At 57.0% G+C, this 20,652-nt stretch overlaps 1 protein-coding gene across 1 annotated transcript in view; it reads left to right on the top strand.

The window, feature by feature from the left end:
* lamb2 (laminin, beta 2 (laminin S)) overlaps positions 1–20,652 on the top strand; it is a gene marked incomplete at its 5' end in the record, with an annotated part of 243,025 nt that overhangs the window by 109,384 nt on the left and 112,989 nt on the right. Inside the window, 4 exon segments of the mRNA XM_073072944.1 lie at positions 6,016–6,128; positions 6,861–6,940; positions 8,137–8,272; positions 8,513–8,671. Coding sequence (XP_072929045.1) covers positions 6,016–6,128; positions 6,861–6,940; positions 8,137–8,272; positions 8,513–8,671 — 488 coding nt within the window.

The following is a 20,652-nucleotide window of genomic DNA, read 5'->3' as shown; positions in this document are numbered from 1 at the left end:
TGGCCAGCTCCACCAGAGAGAGTGGTGCATCGAGCCGTCCTGCACCCCCAGGGCTGACCCTCGGCTAATCCTCCCACAGAGCCCTGTGTGCATCCTCACTGCATGGGTCGGACACGAAGAGAGCCTCGTAAAAGGAATGGATGTCCTCAATAATTCTCGCTGAATCTGTGATGGAGGAGCCATCCTCTGCCAGTAACTCCACGAGCTGCCTGCACACACCCCTCCCCCTCTCGGGAGAGTAGGAGAGGGGTGAGGTGAGGTCCTGATCTGGCAGCATCTGGACCCTCAACCTCGGGACCCCTCAGCGCCTCCTTCTTCCTCTGGTTCTCATCCCAGAGGGGCTCGTCCCCATCGGTCAGTCCTAGCCAGGACTCCGGGTCAATCAGCTCCTTCTCAAGCCGATCGATACTGGACATCCACTGCATGGTTGACCCATGAGCGTATTCCTGGCACGACAGTCGGATGTGAGTCTTGCCCACGTCCCATTGGAGCCTCAGGGAGGGGAAACTCTCCTATTGTTTCTGCCACAACTTTCAGAACAGCCAGAACGATCCCGGAAATGGCCGTCCTCCAGCAGCCGGTTGTTGAAATGCCAGTACGTGGACCCCCCCCCCCCCCCCACCTGTGCGAGCAGCACATTTAGCTCTGTCCACACCAGGTGGGGCACACGACTGGCCACGTGGAGGCGGCCGACACCCGGGAGTGTGCGCCCTGGAGATGTAGAGTTGGTCGATCCACGAGCCTCCGCCCCCTCCGTCCCTCCCTGAGAAAGCACAGAGGTCAGGCTGAAGGTTCCAGCAGACGTCGACCGAGTCGGTGGACACAATCAACGCCCTGAACTTTCTTACCGATGCTCGACCATTCTGGGGACCAGTGTGATCCCTCCCCTCGAGGGTGCAGTTGAAATCACCCCCCCCCCCCCGGGATAACGCACTGGTTACGATCCACGGACCCCAGCAACGCAGACTCCTCTCGGAACAGGCACGAAGGTATCGGGCCGGGCTCAGGGGCGTACACATTGACAACATGCATCTTCACCCTGTAACACCTTACTGAGACCCCTCATCATCTCTCTGCCCTCCGGGACGGGGGGATACACGGTGAGCTTCCTGAAGGAAACCCGCTCCGTTCCAGGAGACGAATCCCCCGGCTCCTGGAATGGCGGGGGAGGGAGGTGGGGTCCACGTGAGCCACCTCAGCTCCACTTCCAGCAGGGTGGCCATCTTGTTGGCCTCTTTTTTCTGATTTCCTGAACCTACAATATCTCAGGCTGACCCCTCACCAGAGCCCCGGGAGAAGGAGCAGAGCTCTCCTTCGAGCCCTCTCCCGTCTTCGCCCTGTAATGCTTCTCCAGGGACTCCAGGAGACTGGGACTGATAGCGATCCTTACAGGTCACCTCAGCTCCCCTCCCCTTCTTTTGGAGGGTCACATGTAGACACTGAAAAGCCCCTCCCAAGCCCAACCAGCGATCGGTGGCCAACTGGGCCTTGAAGGGTTTCCTTCAGTCGTTCCTCACGTCTCCTCCAGAGAGACGGGCTGTGACTCGGTGCTGGGGTCGAGGAAGTCTGCCGTCTCAGCTTTGAAAGAGTCTCCCTCCTCCGCCTCACCATGTCCCACGGTCTTGTCACTCTCCAAGCAGTCCTCATCTCCACCCGACCTAACCAGCTCACTCCTCACCGGGCCCCAATCAGAGACCTGACCACGGACTCTCCCCCGTCCCCAGGACCAGTGACAGAGGGAAGCCCCCCCAGCTCGCGATCCACAATCCCTCCCACAGCCAGGATACAAGCCTGCTGGGCCGTACCCATCTCCACATCCCCGTCACCCTCCCTGGAATCTGCGCCAGGAGAGTCCCCTCCCTCCTCAGCCCATGGGACACACTCGCTCTGATTAGCTGTGCGGGACGGCGATTCCGGGTTGTTCCGATTCCCCTCGTGGACGAGACGCTCCTCAGCAGGACACTTGGCCTCAATTGAGGCAACAATCTGGGGAACCAACCCCACTGGTGACCCTGTACCCACAGCTGGAGAGTAGGTCTGTTCGATGGGGCTTTGCCCTTCCTGTGGTCTGAGTGCACAGTCTCGGCTGAAGGCAAAGCTGCCTCCCCACACGGCCCCTCTGCTCACCAGCCCAGAGGACGCATGGTCAGGAGATGCCACCTGCATAAAAACCCTCCCCACCCTCAACCCCTGACTCACCCCGCGGTGACTTCAGATAAAACAGAGTTTCCCCGTTCAATACCGCTGACACAACGATGCCCTCACGGCCTCCAACAGTCTCCGCCGTGGCCTTTAGTCAGCATTCCTACCGACTGAAGTAGGCACAGTACACTGTACAGTGTTCTTTAAAGTCAGGGATTTGAACGGGTGGTCATCTTGGTGAGCTGGAACTCCCGACCCCGCAGTCAAATTCCAAAGTTCAACACCACCGCTGGGATATTACACAGTCTACACCCAGCGGAACACCAGCAACAGCCAAAAAGGAACCGTTCAGAGACGGGACGGGACGGGAGGGAGAAAAGGTGAGGACAGGCAGGGAAGTCCGTGTTGTGTTAAAAACCTCAGCACCGTCTGTGCAGCGGCGAACAATGAACGCTTTTCCCGGGCGGGTCCTCTGTTCCTCTGGTGGTTCCAAAGTCCCGAACCCTCTTCACCCTGTCACCCTGGGATAAGCACTCTGAACGGGATGGGTTTCCACTGTTACAAATGTCCCTGCTCCCAAACCCTCTTCACCCTGGGATAGGCAGTCCGAACGGGATGGGTTTCCACTGTTACAAACGTCCCTGCTCCCAAACCCTCTTCACCCTGTCACTCTGGGACAGGCACTCCGAACGGGATGGGTTTCCACTGTTACAAACGTCCCTGCTCCCGAACCCTCTTCACCCTGTCACCCTGGGATAGGCACTCCGAACGGGATGGGTTTCCACTGTTACAAACGTCCCTGCTCCCAAACCCTCTTCACCCTGGGATAGACACTCCGAACGGGATGGGTTTCCACTGTTACAAACGTCCCTGCTCCCGAACCCTCTTCACCCTGTCACCCTGGGACAGGCACTCCGAACGGGATGGGTTTCCACTGTTACAAACGTCCCTGCTCCCAAACCCTCTTCACCCTGTCACTCTGGGACAGGCACTCCGAACGGGATGGGTTTCCACTGTTACAAACGTCCCTGCTCCCGAACCCTCTTCACCCTGTCACTCTGGGATTGGCACTCCGAACGGGATGGGTTTCCACTGTTACAAACGTCCCTGCTCCCGAACCCTCTTCACCCTGTCACCCTGGGATAGGCACTCCGAACGGGATGGGTTTCCGCTGTTACAAACGTCCCTGCTCCCGAACCCTCTTCACCCTGTCACCCTGGGATAGGCACTCCGAACGGGATGGGTTTCCACTGTTACAAACGTCCCTGCTCCCAAACCCTCTTCACCCTGTCACCCTGGGATAGGCACTCCGAACGGGATGGGTTTCCACTGTTACAAACGTCCCTGCTCCCAAACCCTCTTCACCCTGGGATAGGCAGTCTGAATGGGAATAAATCCGTCACCACACCTGGCAAAGTCAGACTCAAAACTTTGGCAATCCACCAGCCACACCCAGTGCCACACTGAGAGACTCAGAGTGAAAACTTCACCAAACTGACCCTTCCAGGAAAGGAAACCGTTTCAGTCCGCTTCTGAGGTAATACTCCACACACCAAAAGTCTTTTGGCACTTTCCAAAACCGTTCTTTGGTAATTTTGCAGCAAATTTTCAACTTTAGGAGAGAGTGTGAGCAACTCTCAGTATGTCCCTTTTTTAACAAAACTATAAAAGTTTACTTACACAACAATACACAAAATACAAACATTAAGTATTTACAAGACAATAAATTCAAATTAAAACATGATTACTGCCATCGATAAAACAGTCAATCCCCTGGGTGGGGCCCATCGATCCCAGAAATCTCCCACTGTTCTCATTGGGATCAAATGCTCCCTCTCCAAGGACGGCCGGGCACGAACGTATCCTTGGAAGAGGGGCAGACAGTCGGCCCTTGAAGAGCCCTCCACCTTCTGCCGCCTAGCCCCTGCCATCAGAACCGCCCTTCCCTCAGTACCGTCCATCCCACAGTGTCACCCTGCCTTCGTACCACCCCTCCCTCCCACTCCCTACACTCCAAACGTACCAACTGCTCAGATTTTCATTGAGTTTAGAATGGAGTGCAGGCCCTTCCACTAATAATCTAACCCTTACCTCCCTCATAACCTTTCACTTTTCTCTCACCCATGTGCCAATCTCAGGCCTCTGCCTCTATCACCACCCCTGGCAGCGTGTTCCACACACCCTGTGAAAACTTTCCTCTGACATCCCCCTCACGCTTCCCTCCAATCACATTAAACTAAAGCCCCCATGTATTAGCTGGTCAGTTCCAAGTGTTTTCTCTGCTGGAATGTGTCCTCTGGCTTTTGTTTGAGGTACAGGGCAGTTTCACCACTGTCAATGCATTTGTGAGGTGGGGTGGGGAATTACAGTGCCTATAAAAAGTATTCAGCTCCCTTGGAAGATATCATGTTTTATTTTTTTACAACATTGAATCACAATGGATTTAATTTGACTTTTGTTTGACATTGATCAACAGAGAAAGTCTCTTTCGTTTCAAAGTGAAAATAGATCTCTACAAATTAATTGCAAATATGAAACATAAAATAATTGATTGCATAACTATTCACTTCCTTCAAGTCAGTATTTAGTAGATGCACCTTTGGCAGCAATTACAGCCTTGAGTCTGTGTGGATAGGTCTCTGTCAGATTGCATGGGGATCATGAGTGAACAGCCCTTTTCAAGTCCAGCCACAAATTCCCAATTGGATTGAGGTCTGCACTCTGACTTGGCCACTCCAGGACATTAACTTTGTTTTTAACTGTGTAGCTTTGGCTTTATGCTTGGGGTCATTGTCTTGCTGGAAAACAAATCTTCTCCCAAGTTACAGTTCTCTTGCAGACTGCATCAGGTTTTCCTCCTGGATTTCCCTGTATTTTGCTGCATTCATTTTACCCTCTACCTTCACAAGCCTTCCAGGGCTTGGTGCAGTGAAGCATCCCCACAGCATGATGCAGCCACCACTGTGCTTCACGGTAGGGATGGTGTGTTTGATGATGTGCAGTGCTTGGCTTACACCAAACATAGCATTTATTCTGATGGCCTAGAAGCTCAATTTTGGTTTCATCAGACCATAGAAACTTCTTTCAACTGACTTCAGTTTCCCACATGCCTTCTGGCAAACTCTAGCCGAGATGTCATGTGATTTTTTTTAAACAGTGGAATTCTCTTTGCCACTTTCCCATAAAACTGTGACTGGTGAAGCACCCGGGCAACAGTTGTTGTATGCACAGTCTCTCCCATCTCAGCCACTGAAGCCTGTAACTCCTCCGGAGTTGTCACGGGTCTCTTGGTGGCCTCCCTCACTAGTCCCCTTCTTGCACAGTCACTCAGTGTTTGAGGACGGCCTGCTCTAGGCAAATTTACAACTGTGCCATATTCTTTCCATTTCTTGATGATTGATTTAACTGTACTCCAATGGATATTCAGTGACTTGGAAATACTCTTGTATCCATTTCCTGACTTGTGCTTTTCAGTAACTTTTCATGGAGTTGCTTGGAGTGTTCTTTTGTCTTCATGGTGTAGTTTTTGCCAGGATACTGACTCGCCAGCAGTTGGACCTTCCCAATACAGGTGTATTTCTACTTTCATTTCCAAAACCAGTTGGCTGCACCAGTGATGATTTGTTGTGTCGTGTTAAAGCAGGTGGATACTTCATGCCATCAATTATTTTGTGTTTTATATTTGTAATTAATTCAGATCATTTTGTAGAGAACTTTTCTCACTTTGACACAAAAGAGTCTTTTTCTGTAGATCAGTGTCAAAAAGCCAAATTAAATCCACTGTGATTCTGTGTTGTAAAACAATAAGACCTGGGGAGGTGTGAATGCTTTTTATAGGAACTGTGTTGATGGAGGGTTCTGTGCTTTCTGCAGCCTGTCGGTGTCACCCTGTCGGGACAGTGAGTGGAAACCGGCCCTGTGACCCAGTCAGCGGTGACTGTTTCTGCAAGAGACTGGTGACTGGCCGGCGCTGTGACCGCTGTCTGGTGAGTCCCAGCATGGTGTCTGGGTGGGGGCTGACGGATCGGACAGGGAGGGATTTGCAAAGGCTCTGTGTTCTCTCCCCTGGATTGGGAGTACCAGGGATGGGACTGATCCTGGTGCCAGGCTTTCTCCTAGTCTGAACAATGTACAACCACACCCCTCACTACCCAGCCCCTACCCTCCAATTCCCCACCCTTCCCCTCCTCCACACCCCACCTTCACATGAACCTTGCCCCACACACTCAACCCTAGCCCCTCTATACCCACCGTCACCACCCGCACCTCACAACCACAAGGTCCAATCTCACCTGACATCCATTCCCCACCCACAGTCTGACCAGACATGGACACCGCTCACATCATTACCCCATTGCAAGCACTTCATCCCTAGCCTCAGCGCCAGCTTCCCCTCTGTTACTAAGCAACCCCACAACAGCCAGGCTCACCCCCTCCTGTAATCCCCCTCCCCCTTCTGCAATTCTCCAGCCCAAATCTGCACGCTCCCCCTCCAAGCGCAGAGCAGACACTCTGTGTGCCCTGTGTACGTGGGTTTCCATGTTACGGGTGGTTGTAAATTGTTTCTGTTGTCACGTATTGACTGTCTGATTGGACGAGGACCTGTAACAGTGCGATCGAAGCTGCTGGAACCTGGTCGTGCAGGTGTGTGTGTTCATGCGTGTGCAGTGAATGCGCCACGTGCATGCCTTGCGCTGACGTGCTGTGGTTTCGTGCAGGAGGAGCACTGGGCCCTGAGCCAGGATCCCAATGGGTGTCGAAGTTGCAACTGTGACGTGGGAGCGGCGCTGGACAATAAGTAAGTATGACTGTTCCATGTATCACCACCCAGGGGGATCCACAGAGAGAACTACAGCACGGAAACAGCCCTTCAACCCATCTAGTCCATGCAAACTGTTGTTCTGCCTAGTCCTTTCAACCTGCCCTCCATAATACCCCAAACTTCTCTTAAGCATTGAAATCAACCCACATCCACCACTTGTGCTGGCAGGTCATTCCACCTCTCACCACCCTCTGAATGATGAGGTTCCTCCTCATTTCACCCTTCACCCTTAACCTATGACTTCTAGTCCCACTGAGCCTCAGTGGAAAAAGCCTGCTTGCATTTACCTTATCTATACCCCTCATAATTTTGTAAGCCTCTATCAAACCTTCTACGTTCTAGGGAATAAGTCCTAACCTACTCAATCTTTCCTATAACTCAGATCCTCCACACTTGTAAAAATTCTCTCTACTCTTTCAGTCTTTCCTGTAGGTAGGAAACTGCACACAATACTCCAAATTAGGCCCCACCAATGTTTTATACAACTTCAACATAACATCCCAATTCCGGTACTCAATACATTGATTTATAAAGGCCAATGTGCCAAAAGCTTTCTTTACGACCCTATCTACCTGTGACCCCACTTTCAACGAATTATGAACCTGTATTTCCAGATGGTTTTGTTCCTCCACACTCCTCGGTGCTCTACCGTTTCCTGTGTAAGCCTACCCTGGTTGGTCCAATCGAAATGCAAAAGCTTCTACAGTACTTGGCTGCATTAAGTTTGATCTGCCATTTTTCAGCCGATTTTTCCAACTGGTCCAGATCCCTCTGCAAACCATAGTAACCTTCCTCACTGTCCACTACACCCCCAATCCTGGTGTCATCCACAAATTCACTGATCCAGATAACCATATTATCATTCAGATCATTGATATAGATGACAAACAACAACGGACCCGGCACCGATCCCTGCAGCACACCACCAGTCACAGGCCTCCATCGACTGCCCCTCTCTGGCTTCTCCCGCGAAGCCAACATCTAGTCCAATTTGTAATTAGGACTCGGCCTGCACAGCTGCCAGTGGCAGCGAGTTCCACAGATTACACTGTGCTCTTGCTGAAACGTTCACAAATTTCACAGCGTATGCCGGTGATATTAAACCTGTTTCTTACACTCCCTGTACCAGCACACTGCCCCTCTGACCTTCGCTCTGCTCTGTTGACCCTCAGTTGCTCCACGGAGACAGGTCAGTGTCGCTGCCGGAAGCACTTGATGGGCCGTCAGTGTGAGCAGGTGATGGCCGGGTACTTCCTACCCGCCCTGGATTACCTCACGTATGAGGCCGAGATCGCCCACTTCATCATGGTGAGTCCCTGCACGACCCAGAATGACTGTGCCAACGGGAGACCTCTCCCTCTGCTGTCCCCTCACACTACCCCTCCCTCACTCAACCCTCCTCCCTCCTCCTTCAGCCCCTTCCCACCACTCCCCCTCTTCTCCCCCTCCCCCTCCCTTAGCCCCTTACCCCTGGGTGTTTGTTGACCCTCCTGTTGCCTGCCTGTCCCTCACTGGGCCGGTACTAACCCCGAGCCCCTCCTGCTGCAGGGAGTGACTGCTGTGTCCCGGGAACGCTCTGGCCATCGTCCCGTCACATGGACTGGTTCCGGATTTGCCAAGGTGCCGGAGCGCGGTGTGCTGGAGTTCCAGATCAACAACATCCCGTATTCCATGGAGTATGATCTAGTGATCCGCTATGAGTCACAGGTGAGCACGGCGCTGGGGCACACAGAACGCTGGAGGAAGCCGGCGGCTCAGGTGACACGTTGAGCCGAGCCCTGTGGCACGGGAAAAGTCACTCCAGAGCCCGGTGGTCAGACCAGGCATGTAACAGGAGCCACATTACCGAGGGGTCAGAGGGCGCAGCTGCGTGCGAGAGCTTGAGGTGCAGAGACTGCGGTTCACTGCATATGCTTGGGCCTCTTCGTTCATTAATACAGGGCCCACACCAGGCAGATTCGAATACTCCTGGAACAACATTTCTCCAGCCCCGTCTTATCAGCATCTCGCTGACCTTTTGAATGACGTCAGCCGAGCTCACAGAAACTCAGAGTCCAGCCAGTGGAATCAGATCAGAGAGAAAATACAAATCTCTCTTGAATAAAGTGAAGTTCCCTCCACACCGCCCCATCACACACTCCCCCCACACCGCCCCATCACACACTCCCTCCACACCGCCCCATCACACACTCCCTCCACACCGCCCCATCACACACTCCCTCCACACCGTCCCATCACACACTCCCCCCACACCGTCCCATCACACACTCCCCCCACACCGTCCCATCACACACTCCCTCCACACCGTCCCATCACACACTCCCGGGGTCAGACACAGAGTGAATCTCCCTCCACACCGTCCCATCACACACACCCGGGGTCAGACACAGAGTGAATCTCCCTCCACACCGTCCCATCACACACTCCTGGGGTCAGATTCAGAGTGAAGCTCCCTCCACACCATCCCATCCCACACTCCCGGGGTCAGACACAGAGTGAATCTCCCTCCACACCGTCCCATCACACACTCCCGGGGTCAGACACAGAGTGAAACTCCCTCCACACCGTCCCATCACACACTCCCGGGGTCAGACACAGAGTGAATCTCCCTCCACACCGTCCCATCACACACTCCCGGGGTCAGACACAGAGTGAAATTCCCTCCACACTGTCCCATCACACACTCCCGGGGTCAGACACAGTGTGAATGTCGCTCCACACCATCCCATCACACACTCCCGGGTCAGACACAGAGTGAATCTCCCTCCACACCGTCCCATCACACACTCCCAGGGTCAGACACAGAGTGAATCTCCCTCCACACCGTCCCATCACACTCTCCCTCCACACCGTCCCATCACACACTCCCCCCACACGGTCCCATCAAACACTCCCTCCACACCGTCCCATCACACACTCCCCCCACACCGTCCCATCACACACTCCCTCCACACCGTCCCATCACACACTCCCAGGGTCAGCCACAGAGTGAATCTCCCTCCACACTGTCCCATCACACACTCCCGGGGTCAGACACAGAGTGAAACTCCCTCCACACCGTCCCATCACACACTCCCGGGGTCAGACACAGAGTGAAACTCCCTCCACACCATCCCATCACACAGTCCCGGGGTCAGACACAGAGTGAAACTCCCTCCACACCATCCCATCACACACTCCCTCCACACCGCCCCATCACACACTCCCTCCACACCGTCCCATCACACACTCCCTCCACACCATCCCATCACACATTTCCTCCATACCGCCCCATCACACACTCCCTCCACACCGTCCCATCACACACACCCTCCACACCGTCCCATCACACACTCCCTCCACACCATCCCATCACACACTCCAGGGGTCAGACACAGAGTGAAACTCCCTCCACACCATCCCATCACACACTCCCTCCACACCGCCCCATCACACACTCCCTCCACACCGTCCCATCACACACTCCCTCCACACCATCCCATCACACATTCCCTCCACACCGCCCCATCACACACTCTCTCCACACTGCCCCATCACACACTCCCCCCACAACGTCCCATCTCACACTCCCTCCACACGGTCCCATCACACACTCCCTCCACACCGTCCCATCACACACTCCCTCCACACCGTCCCCTCACACTCTCCCTCCACACCATCCCATCTCACACTCCCAGGGTCAGACACAGAGTGAAACTCCCTCCACACCGTCCCATCACACACTCCCTCCACACCGTCCCATCACACACTCCCTCCACACCATCCCATCTCACACTCCCGGGGTCAGACACAGAGTGAAACTCCCTCCACACCGTCCCATCACACACTCCCTCCACACCGTCCCATCACACACTCCCTCCACACGGTCCCATCACACACTCCCTCCACACCGCCCCATCACACACTCCCTCCACACCATCCCATCACACACTCCCTCCACACCGTCCCATCACACACTCCATCCACACGGTCCCATCACACACTCCCTCCACACCGCCCCATCACACACTCCCTCCACACCATCCCATCACACATTCCACCCACACCATCCCATCACACACTCCCTCCACACCATCCCATCACACACTCCCTCCACACCATCCCATCACACTCTCCCTCCACACCGTCCCATCACACACTCCCTCCACACCGTCCCATCACACACTCCCCCCACACCGTCCCATCACACACTCCCTCCACACCGTACCATCACACTCTCCCTCCACACCGTCCCATCACACTCTCCCTCCACACCGTCCCATCACACACTCCCTCCACACCATCCCATCACACATTCCCTCGACACCGCCCCATCACACACTCCCTCCACACCGCCCCATCACACACTACCCCCACAACGTCCCATCTCACACTCCCTCCACACGGTCCCATCACACACTCCCTCCACACCGTCCCATCACACACTCCCTCCACACCGTCCCCTCACACTCTCCCTCCACACCATCCCATCTCAAACTCCCAGGGTCAGACACAGAGTGAAACTCCCTCCACACCGTCCCATCACACACTCCCTCCACACCGTCCCATCACACACTCCCTCCACACCATCCCATCTCACACTCCCGGGGTCAGACACAGAGTGAAACTCCCTCCACACCGTCCCATCACACACTCCCTCCACACCGTCCCATCACACACTCCCTCCACACCATCCCATCTCACACTCCCGGGGTCAGACACAGAGTGAAACTCCCTCCACACCGTCCCATCACACACTCCCTCCACACCGTCCCATCACACACTCCCTCCACACGGTCCCATCACACACTCCCTCCACACCGCCCCATCACACACTCCCTCCACACCATCCCATCACACACTCCCTCCACACCGTCCCATCACACACTCCCTCCACACGGTCCCATCACACACTCCCTCCACACCGCCCCATCACACACTCCCTCCACACCATCCCATCACACACTCCCCCCACACCATCCCATCTCACACTCCCTCCACACGGTCCCATCACACACTCCCTCCACACCGTCCCATCACACACTCCCTCCACACCGTCCCCTCACACTCTCCCTCCACACCATCCCATCTCACACTCCCGGGGTCAGACACAGAGTGAAACTCCCTCCACACCGTCCCATCACACACTCCCGGGGTCAGACACAGAGTGAAACTCCCTCCACACCGTCCCATCACACACACCCGGGGTCAGACACAGAGTGAATATCCCTCCACACCGTCCCATCACACACTCCCGGGGTCAGATTCAGAGTGAAGCTCCCTCCACACCGTCCCATCCCAAACTCCCGGGGTCAGACACAGAATGAAATTCCCTCCACACTGTCCCATCACACACTCCCGGGGTCAGACACAGTGTGAATGTCCCTCCACACCATCCCATCACACACTCCCGGGTCAGACACAGAGTGAATCTCCCTCCACACCGTCCCATCACACACTGCCAGGGTCAGACACAGAGTGAATCTCCCTCCACACCGTCCCATCACAGTCTCCCTCCACACCATCCCATCACACACTCCCCCCACACGGTCCCATCACACACTCCCTCCACACCGTCCCATCACACACTCCCCCCACACCGTCCCATCACACACTCCCTCCACACCGTCCCATCACACACTCCCAGGGTCAGCCACAGAGTGAATCTCCCTCCACACTGTCCCATCACACACTCCCGGGGTCAGACACAGAGTGAAACTCCCTCCACACCGTCCCATCACACACTCCCGGGGTCAGACACAGAGTGAAACTCCCTCCACACCATCCCATCACACAGTCCCGGGGTCAGACACAGAGTGAAACTCCCTCCACACCATCCCATCACACACTCCCTCCACACCGCCCCATCACACACTCCCTCCACACCGTCCCATCACACACTCCCTCCACACCATCCCATCACACATTCCCTCCACACCGCCCCATCACACACTCCCTCCACACCGTCCCATCACACACACCCTCCACACCGTCCCATCACACACTCCCTCCACACCATCCCATCACACACTCCAGGGGTCAGACACAGAGTGAAACTCCCTCCACACCACCCCATCACACACTCCCTCCACACCGCCCATTCACACACTCCCTCCACACCGTCCCATCACACACTCCCTCCACACCATCCCATCACACATTCCCTCCACACCGCCCCATCACACACTCTCTCCACACTGCCCCATCACACACTCCCCCCACAACGTCCCATCTCACACTCCCTCCACACGGTCCCATCACACACTCACTCCACACCGTCCCATCACACACTCCCTCCACACCGTCCCCTCACACTCTCCCTCCACACCATCCCATCTCACACTCCCAGGGTCGGACACAGAGTGAAACTCCCTCCACACCGTCCCATCACACACTCCCTCCACACCGTCCCATCACACACTCCCTCCACACCATCCCATCTCACACTCCCGGGGTCAGACACAGAGTGAAACTCCCTCCACACCACCCCATCACACACTCCCTCCACACCGCCCATTCACACACTCCCTCCACACCGTCCCATCACACACTCCCTCCACACCATCCCATCACACATTCCCTCCACACCGCCCCATCACACACTCCCTCCACACCATCCCATCACACACTCCCTCCACACCGTCCCATCACACACTCCCTCCACACGGTCCCATCACACACTCCCTCCACACCGCCCCATCACACACTCCCTCCACACCATCCCATCACACACTCCCCCCACACCGTCCCATCTCACACTCCCTCCACACGGTCCCATCACACACTCCCTCCACACCGTCCCATCACACACTCCCTCCACACCGTCCCCTCACACTCCCCCCACACCGTCCCATCTCACACTCCCCCCACACCGTCCCATCATACACTCCCTCCACACCGTCCCATCACACTCTCCCTCCACACCGTCCCATCACACACTCCCTCCACACCATCCCATCACACATTCCCTCCACACCATCCCATCACACACTCCCTCCACACCATCCCATCACACACTCCCTCCACACCGTCCCATCACACTCTCCCTCCACACCGTCCCATCACACACTCCCTCCACACCGTCCCATCACACACTCCCCCCACACCGTCCCATCACACACTCCCTCCACACCGTCCCATCACACTCTCCCTCCACACCGTCCCATCACACACTCCCTCCACACCATCCCATCACACATTCCCTCCACACCGCCCCATCACACACTCCCTCCACACCGCCCCATCACACACTCCCCCCACAACGTCCCATCTCACACTCCCTCCACACGGTCCCATCACACACTCCCTCCACACCGTCCCATCACACACTCCCTCCACACCGTCCCCTCACACTCTCCCTCCACACCATCCCATCTCACACTCCCAGGGTCAGACACAGAGTGAAACTCCCTCCACACCGTCCCATCACACACTCCCTCCACACCGTCCCATCACACACTCCCTCCACACGGTCCCATCACACACTCCCTCCACACCGCCCCATCACACACTCCCTCCACACCATCCCATCACACACTCCCTCCACACCGTCCCATCACACACTCCCTCCACACGGTCCCATCACACACTCCCTCCACACCGCCCCATCACACACTCCCTCCACACCATCCCATCACACACTCCCCCCACACCGACCCATCTCACACTCCCTCCACACGGTCCCATCACACACTCCCTCCACACCGTCCCATCACACACTCCCTCCACACCGTCCCCTCACACTCTCCCTTCACACCATCCCATCTCACACTCCCGGGGTCAGACACAGAGTGAAACTCCCTCCACACCGTCCCATCACACACTCCCGGGGTCAGACACAGAGTGAAACTCCCTCCACACCGTCCCATCACACACTCCCTCCACACTGTCCCATCACACACTCCCCACACACCGTCCCATCACACACTCCCTCCACACCGTCCCATCACACTCTCCCTCCACACCGTCCCATCACACACTCCCCACACACCGTCCCATCACACACTCCCTCCACACCATCCCATCACACACTCCCTCCACACCGTCCCATCACACACTCCCCCCACACCGTCCCATCACACACTCCCTCCACACCGTCCCATCACACACTCCCTCCACACCGTCCCATCTCACACTCCCTCCACACCGTCCCATCACACACTCCCCCCACACCGTCCCATCACACATTCCCTCCACACCGTCCCATAACACACTCCCTCCACACCTTCCCATCACACACTCCCTCCACACCGTCCCATCACACACTCCCTCCACACCATCCCATCACACACTCCCTCCACACCGTCCCATCACACACTCACTCCACACTGTCCCATCACACACTCCCTTCACACCATCCCATCACACTCCCTCCACACCGTCCCATCACACACTCCCTCCACACCGTCCCATCTCACACTCCCTCCACACCGTCCCATCACACACTCCCCCCACACCGTCCCATCACACACTCCCTCCACAACGTCCCATCTCACACTCCCTCCACACCGTTCCATCACACACTCCCCCCACACCACCCCATCACACACTCCCCCCACACTGTCCCATCACACACTCCCTCCACACCATCCCATCTCACACTCCCTCCACACCATCCCATCTCACACTCCCCCAACACCGTCCCATCACACACTCCCCCCACACCGTCCCATCACACACTCCCTCCACACCGTCCCATCACACACACCCTCCACACCGTCCCATCACACACTCCAGGGGTCAGACACAGAGTGAATCTCCCTCCACACTGTCCCATCACACACTCCCGGGGTCAGACACAGAGTGAAACTCCCTCCACACCGTCCCATCACACACTCCCGGGGTCAGACACAGAGTGAAACTCCCTCCACACCATCCCATCACACAGTCCCGGGGTCAGACACAGAGTGAAACTCCCTCCACACCATCCCATCACACACTCCCTCCACACCGCCCCATCACACACTCCCTCCACACCGTCCCATCACACACTCCCTCCACACCATCCCATCACACATTTCCTCCATACCGCCCCATCACACACTCCCTCCACACCGTCCCATCACACACTCCCAGGGTCAGCCACAGAGTGAATCTCCCTCCACACTGTCCCATCACACACTCCCGGGGTCAGACACAGAGTGAAACTCCCTCCACACCGTCCCATCACACACTCCCGGGGTCAGACACAGAGTGAAACTCCCTCCACACCATCCCATCACACAGTCCCCGGGGTCAGACACAGAGTGAAACTCCCTCCACACCATCCCATCACACACTCCCTCCACACCGCCCCATCACACACTCCCTCCACACCGTCCCATCACACACTCCCTCCACACCATCCCATCACACATTTCCTCCATACCGCCCCATCACACACTCCCTCCACACCGTCCCATCACACACACCCTCCACACCGTCCCATCACACACTCCCTCCACACCATCCCATCACACACTCCAGGGGTCAGACACAGAGTGAAACTCCCTCCACACCATCCCATCACACACTCCCTCCACACCGCCCCATCACACACTCCCTCCACACCGTCCCATCACACACTCCCTCCACACCATCCCATCACACATTCCCTCCACACCGCCCCATCACACACTCTCTCCACACTGCCCCATCACACACTCCCCCCACAACGTCCCATCTCACACTCCCTCCACACGGTCCCATCACACACTCCCTCCACACCGTCCCATCACACACTCCCTCCACACCGTCCCCTCACACTCTCCCTCCACACCATCCCATCTCACACTCCCAGGGTCAGACACAGAGTGAAACTCCCTCCACACCGTCCCATCACACACTCCCTCCACACCGTCCCATCACACACTCCCTCCACACCATCCCATCTCACACTCCCGGGGTCAGACACAGAGTGAAACTCCCTCCACACCGTCCCATCACACACTCCCTCCACACCGTCCCATCACACACTCCCTCCACACGGTCCCATCACACACTCCCTCCACACCGCCCCATCACACACTCCCTCCACACCATCCCATCACACACTCCCTCCACACCGTCCCATCACACACTCCATCCACACGGTCCCATCACACACTCCCTCCACACCGCCCCATCACACACTCCCTCCACACCATCCCATCACACATTCCACCCACACCATCCCATCACACACTCCCTCCACACCATCCCATCACACACTCCCTCCACACCATCCCATCACACTCTCCCTCCACACCGTCCCATCACACACTCCCTCCACACCGTCCCATCACACACTCCCCCCCACACCGTCCCATCACACACTCCCTCCACACCGTACCATCACACTCTCCCTCCACACCGTCCCATCACACTCTCCCTCCACACCGTCCCATCACACACTCCCTCCACACCATCCCATCACACATTCCCTCGACACCGCCCCATCACACACTCCCTCCACACCGCCCCATCACACACTACCCCCACAACGTCCCATCTCACACTCCCTCCACACGGTCCCATCACACACTCCCTCCACACCGTCCCATCACACACTCCCTCCACACCGTCCCCTCACACTCTCCCTCCACACCATCCCATCTCAAACTCCCAGGGTCAGACACAGAGTGAAACTCCCTCCACACCGTCCCATCACACACTCCCTCCACACCGTCCCATCACACACTCCCTCCACACCATCCCATCTCACACTCCCGGGGTCAGACACAGAGTGAAACTCCCTCCACACCGTCCCATCACACACTCCCTCCACACCGTCCCATCACACACTCCCTCCACACCATCCCATCTCACACTCCCGGGGTCAGACACAGAGTGAAACTCCCTCCACACCGTCCCATCACACACTCCCTCCACACCGTCCCATCACACACTCCCTCCACACGGTCCCATCACACACTCCCTCCACACCGCCCCATCACACACTCCCTCCACACCATCCCATCACACACTCCCTCCACACCGTCCCATCACACACTCCCTCCACACGGTCCCATCACACACTCCCTCCACACCGCCCCATCACACACTCCCTCCACACCATCCCATCACACACTCCCCCCACACCATCCCATCTCACACTCCCTCCACACGGTCCCATCACACACTCCCTCCACACCGTCCCATCACACACTCCCTCCACACCGTCCCCTCACACTCTCCCTCCACACCATCCCATCTCACACTCCCGGGGTCAGACACAGAGTGAAACTCCCTCCACACCGTCCCATCACACACTCCCGGGGTCAGACACAGAGTGAAACTCCCTCCACACCGTCCCATCACACACACCCGGGGTCAGACACAGAGTGAATATCCCTCCACACCGTCCCATCACACACTCCCGGGGTCAGATTCAGAGTGAAGCTCCCTCCACACCGTCCCATCCCAAACTCCCGGGGTCAGACACAGAATGAAATTCCCTCCACACTGTCCCATCACACACTCCCGGGGTCAGACACAGTGTGAATGTCCCTCCACACCATCCCATCACACACTCCCGGGTCAGACACAGAGTGAATCTCCCTCCACACCGTCCCATCACACACTGCCAGGGTCAGACACAGAGTGAATCTCCCTCCACACCGTCCCATCACAGTCTCCCTCCACACCATCCCATCACACACTCCCCCCACACGGTCCCATCACACACTCCCTCCACACCGTCCCATCACACACTCCCCCCACACCGTCCCATCACACACTCCCTCCACACCGTCCCATCACACACTCCCAGGGTCAGCCACAGAGTGAATCTCCCTCCACACTGTCCCATCACACACTCCCGGGGTCAGACACAGAGTGAAACTCCCTCCACACCGTCCCATCACACACTCCCGGGGTCAGACACAGAGTGAAACTCCCTCCACACCATCCCATCACACAGTCCCGGGGTCAGACACAGAGTGAAACTCCCTCCACACCATCCCATCACACACTCCCTCCACACCGCCCCATCACACACTCCCTCCACACCGTCCCATCACACACTCCCTCCACACCATCCCATCACACATTCCCTCCACACCGCCCCATCACACACTCCCTCCACACCGTCCCATCACACACACCCTCCACACCGTCCCATCACACACTCCCTCCACACCATCCCATCACACACTCCAGGGGTCAGACACAGAGTGAAACTCCCTCCACACCACCCCATCACACACTCCCTCCACACCGCCCATTCACACACTCCCTCCACACCGTCCCATCACACACTCCCTCCACACCATCCCATCACACATTCCCTCCACACCGCCCCATCACACACTCTCTCCACACTGCCCCATCACACACTCCCCCCACAACGTCCCATCTCACACTCCCTCCACACGGTCCCATCACACACTCACTCCACACCGTCCCATCACACACTCCCTCCACACCGTCCCCTCACACTCTCCCTCCACACCATCCCATCTCACACTCCCAGGGTCGGACACAGAGTGAAACTCCCTCCACACCGTCCCATCACACACTCCCTCCACACCGTCCCATCACACACTCCCTCCACACCATCCCATCTCACACTCCCGGGGTCAGACACAGAGTGAAACTCCCTCCACACCGTCCCATCACACACTCCCTCCACACCGTCCCATCACACACTCCCTCCACACCGCCCCATCACACACTCCCTCCACACCATCCCATCACACACTCCCTCCACACCGTCCCATCACACACTCCCTCCACACGGTCCCATCACACACTCCCTCCACACCGCCCCATCACACACTCCCTCCACACCATCCCATCACACACTCCCCCCACACCGTCCCATCTCACACTCCCTCCACACGGTCCCATCACACACTCCCTCCACACCGTCCCATCACACACTCCCTCCACACCGTCCCCTCACACTCCCCCCACACCGTCCCATCTCACACTCCCCCCACACCGTCCCATCATACACTCCCTCCACACCGTCCCATCACACTCTCCCTCCACACCGTCCCATCACACACTCCCTCCACACCATCCCATCACACATTCCCTCCACACCATCCCATCACACACTCCCTCCACACCATCCCATCACACACTCCCTCCACACCGTCCCATCACACTCTCCCTCCACACCGTCCCATCACACACTCCCTCCACACCGTCCCATCACACACTCCCCCCACACCGTCCCATCACACACTCCCTCCACACCGTCCCATCACACTCTCCCTCCACACCGTCCCATCACACACTCCCTCCACACCATCCCATCACACATTCCCTCCACACCGCCCCATCACACACTCCCTCCACACCGCCCCATCACACACTCCCCCCACAACGTCCCATCTCACACTCCCTCCACACGGTCCCATCACACACTCCCTCCACACCGTCCCATCACACACTCCCTCCACACCGTCCCCTCACACTCTCCCTCCACACCATCCCATCTCACACTCCCAGGGTCAGACACAGAGTGAAACTCCCTCCACACCGTCCCATCACACACTCCCTCCACACCGTCCCATCACACACTCCCTCCACACGGTCCCATCACACACTCCCTCCACACCGCCCCATCACACACTCCCTCCACACCATCCCATCACACACTCCCTCCACACCGTCCCATCACACACTCCCTCCACACGGTCCCATCACACACTCCCTCCACACCGCCCCATCACACACTCCCTCCACACCATCCCATCACACACTCCCCCCACACCGACCCATCTCACACTCCCTCCACACGG

Source organism: Hemitrygon akajei, chromosome 19 (assembly GCF_048418815.1).
Source record: "Hemitrygon akajei chromosome 19, sHemAka1.3, whole genome shotgun sequence".
Classification (NCBI taxonomy): Eukaryota; Metazoa; Chordata; class Chondrichthyes; order Myliobatiformes; family Dasyatidae; genus Hemitrygon; species Hemitrygon akajei.
The sequence above is the reverse complement of the archived record's forward strand: the minus strand, read 5'-3'. Positions and strand labels throughout refer to the sequence as shown.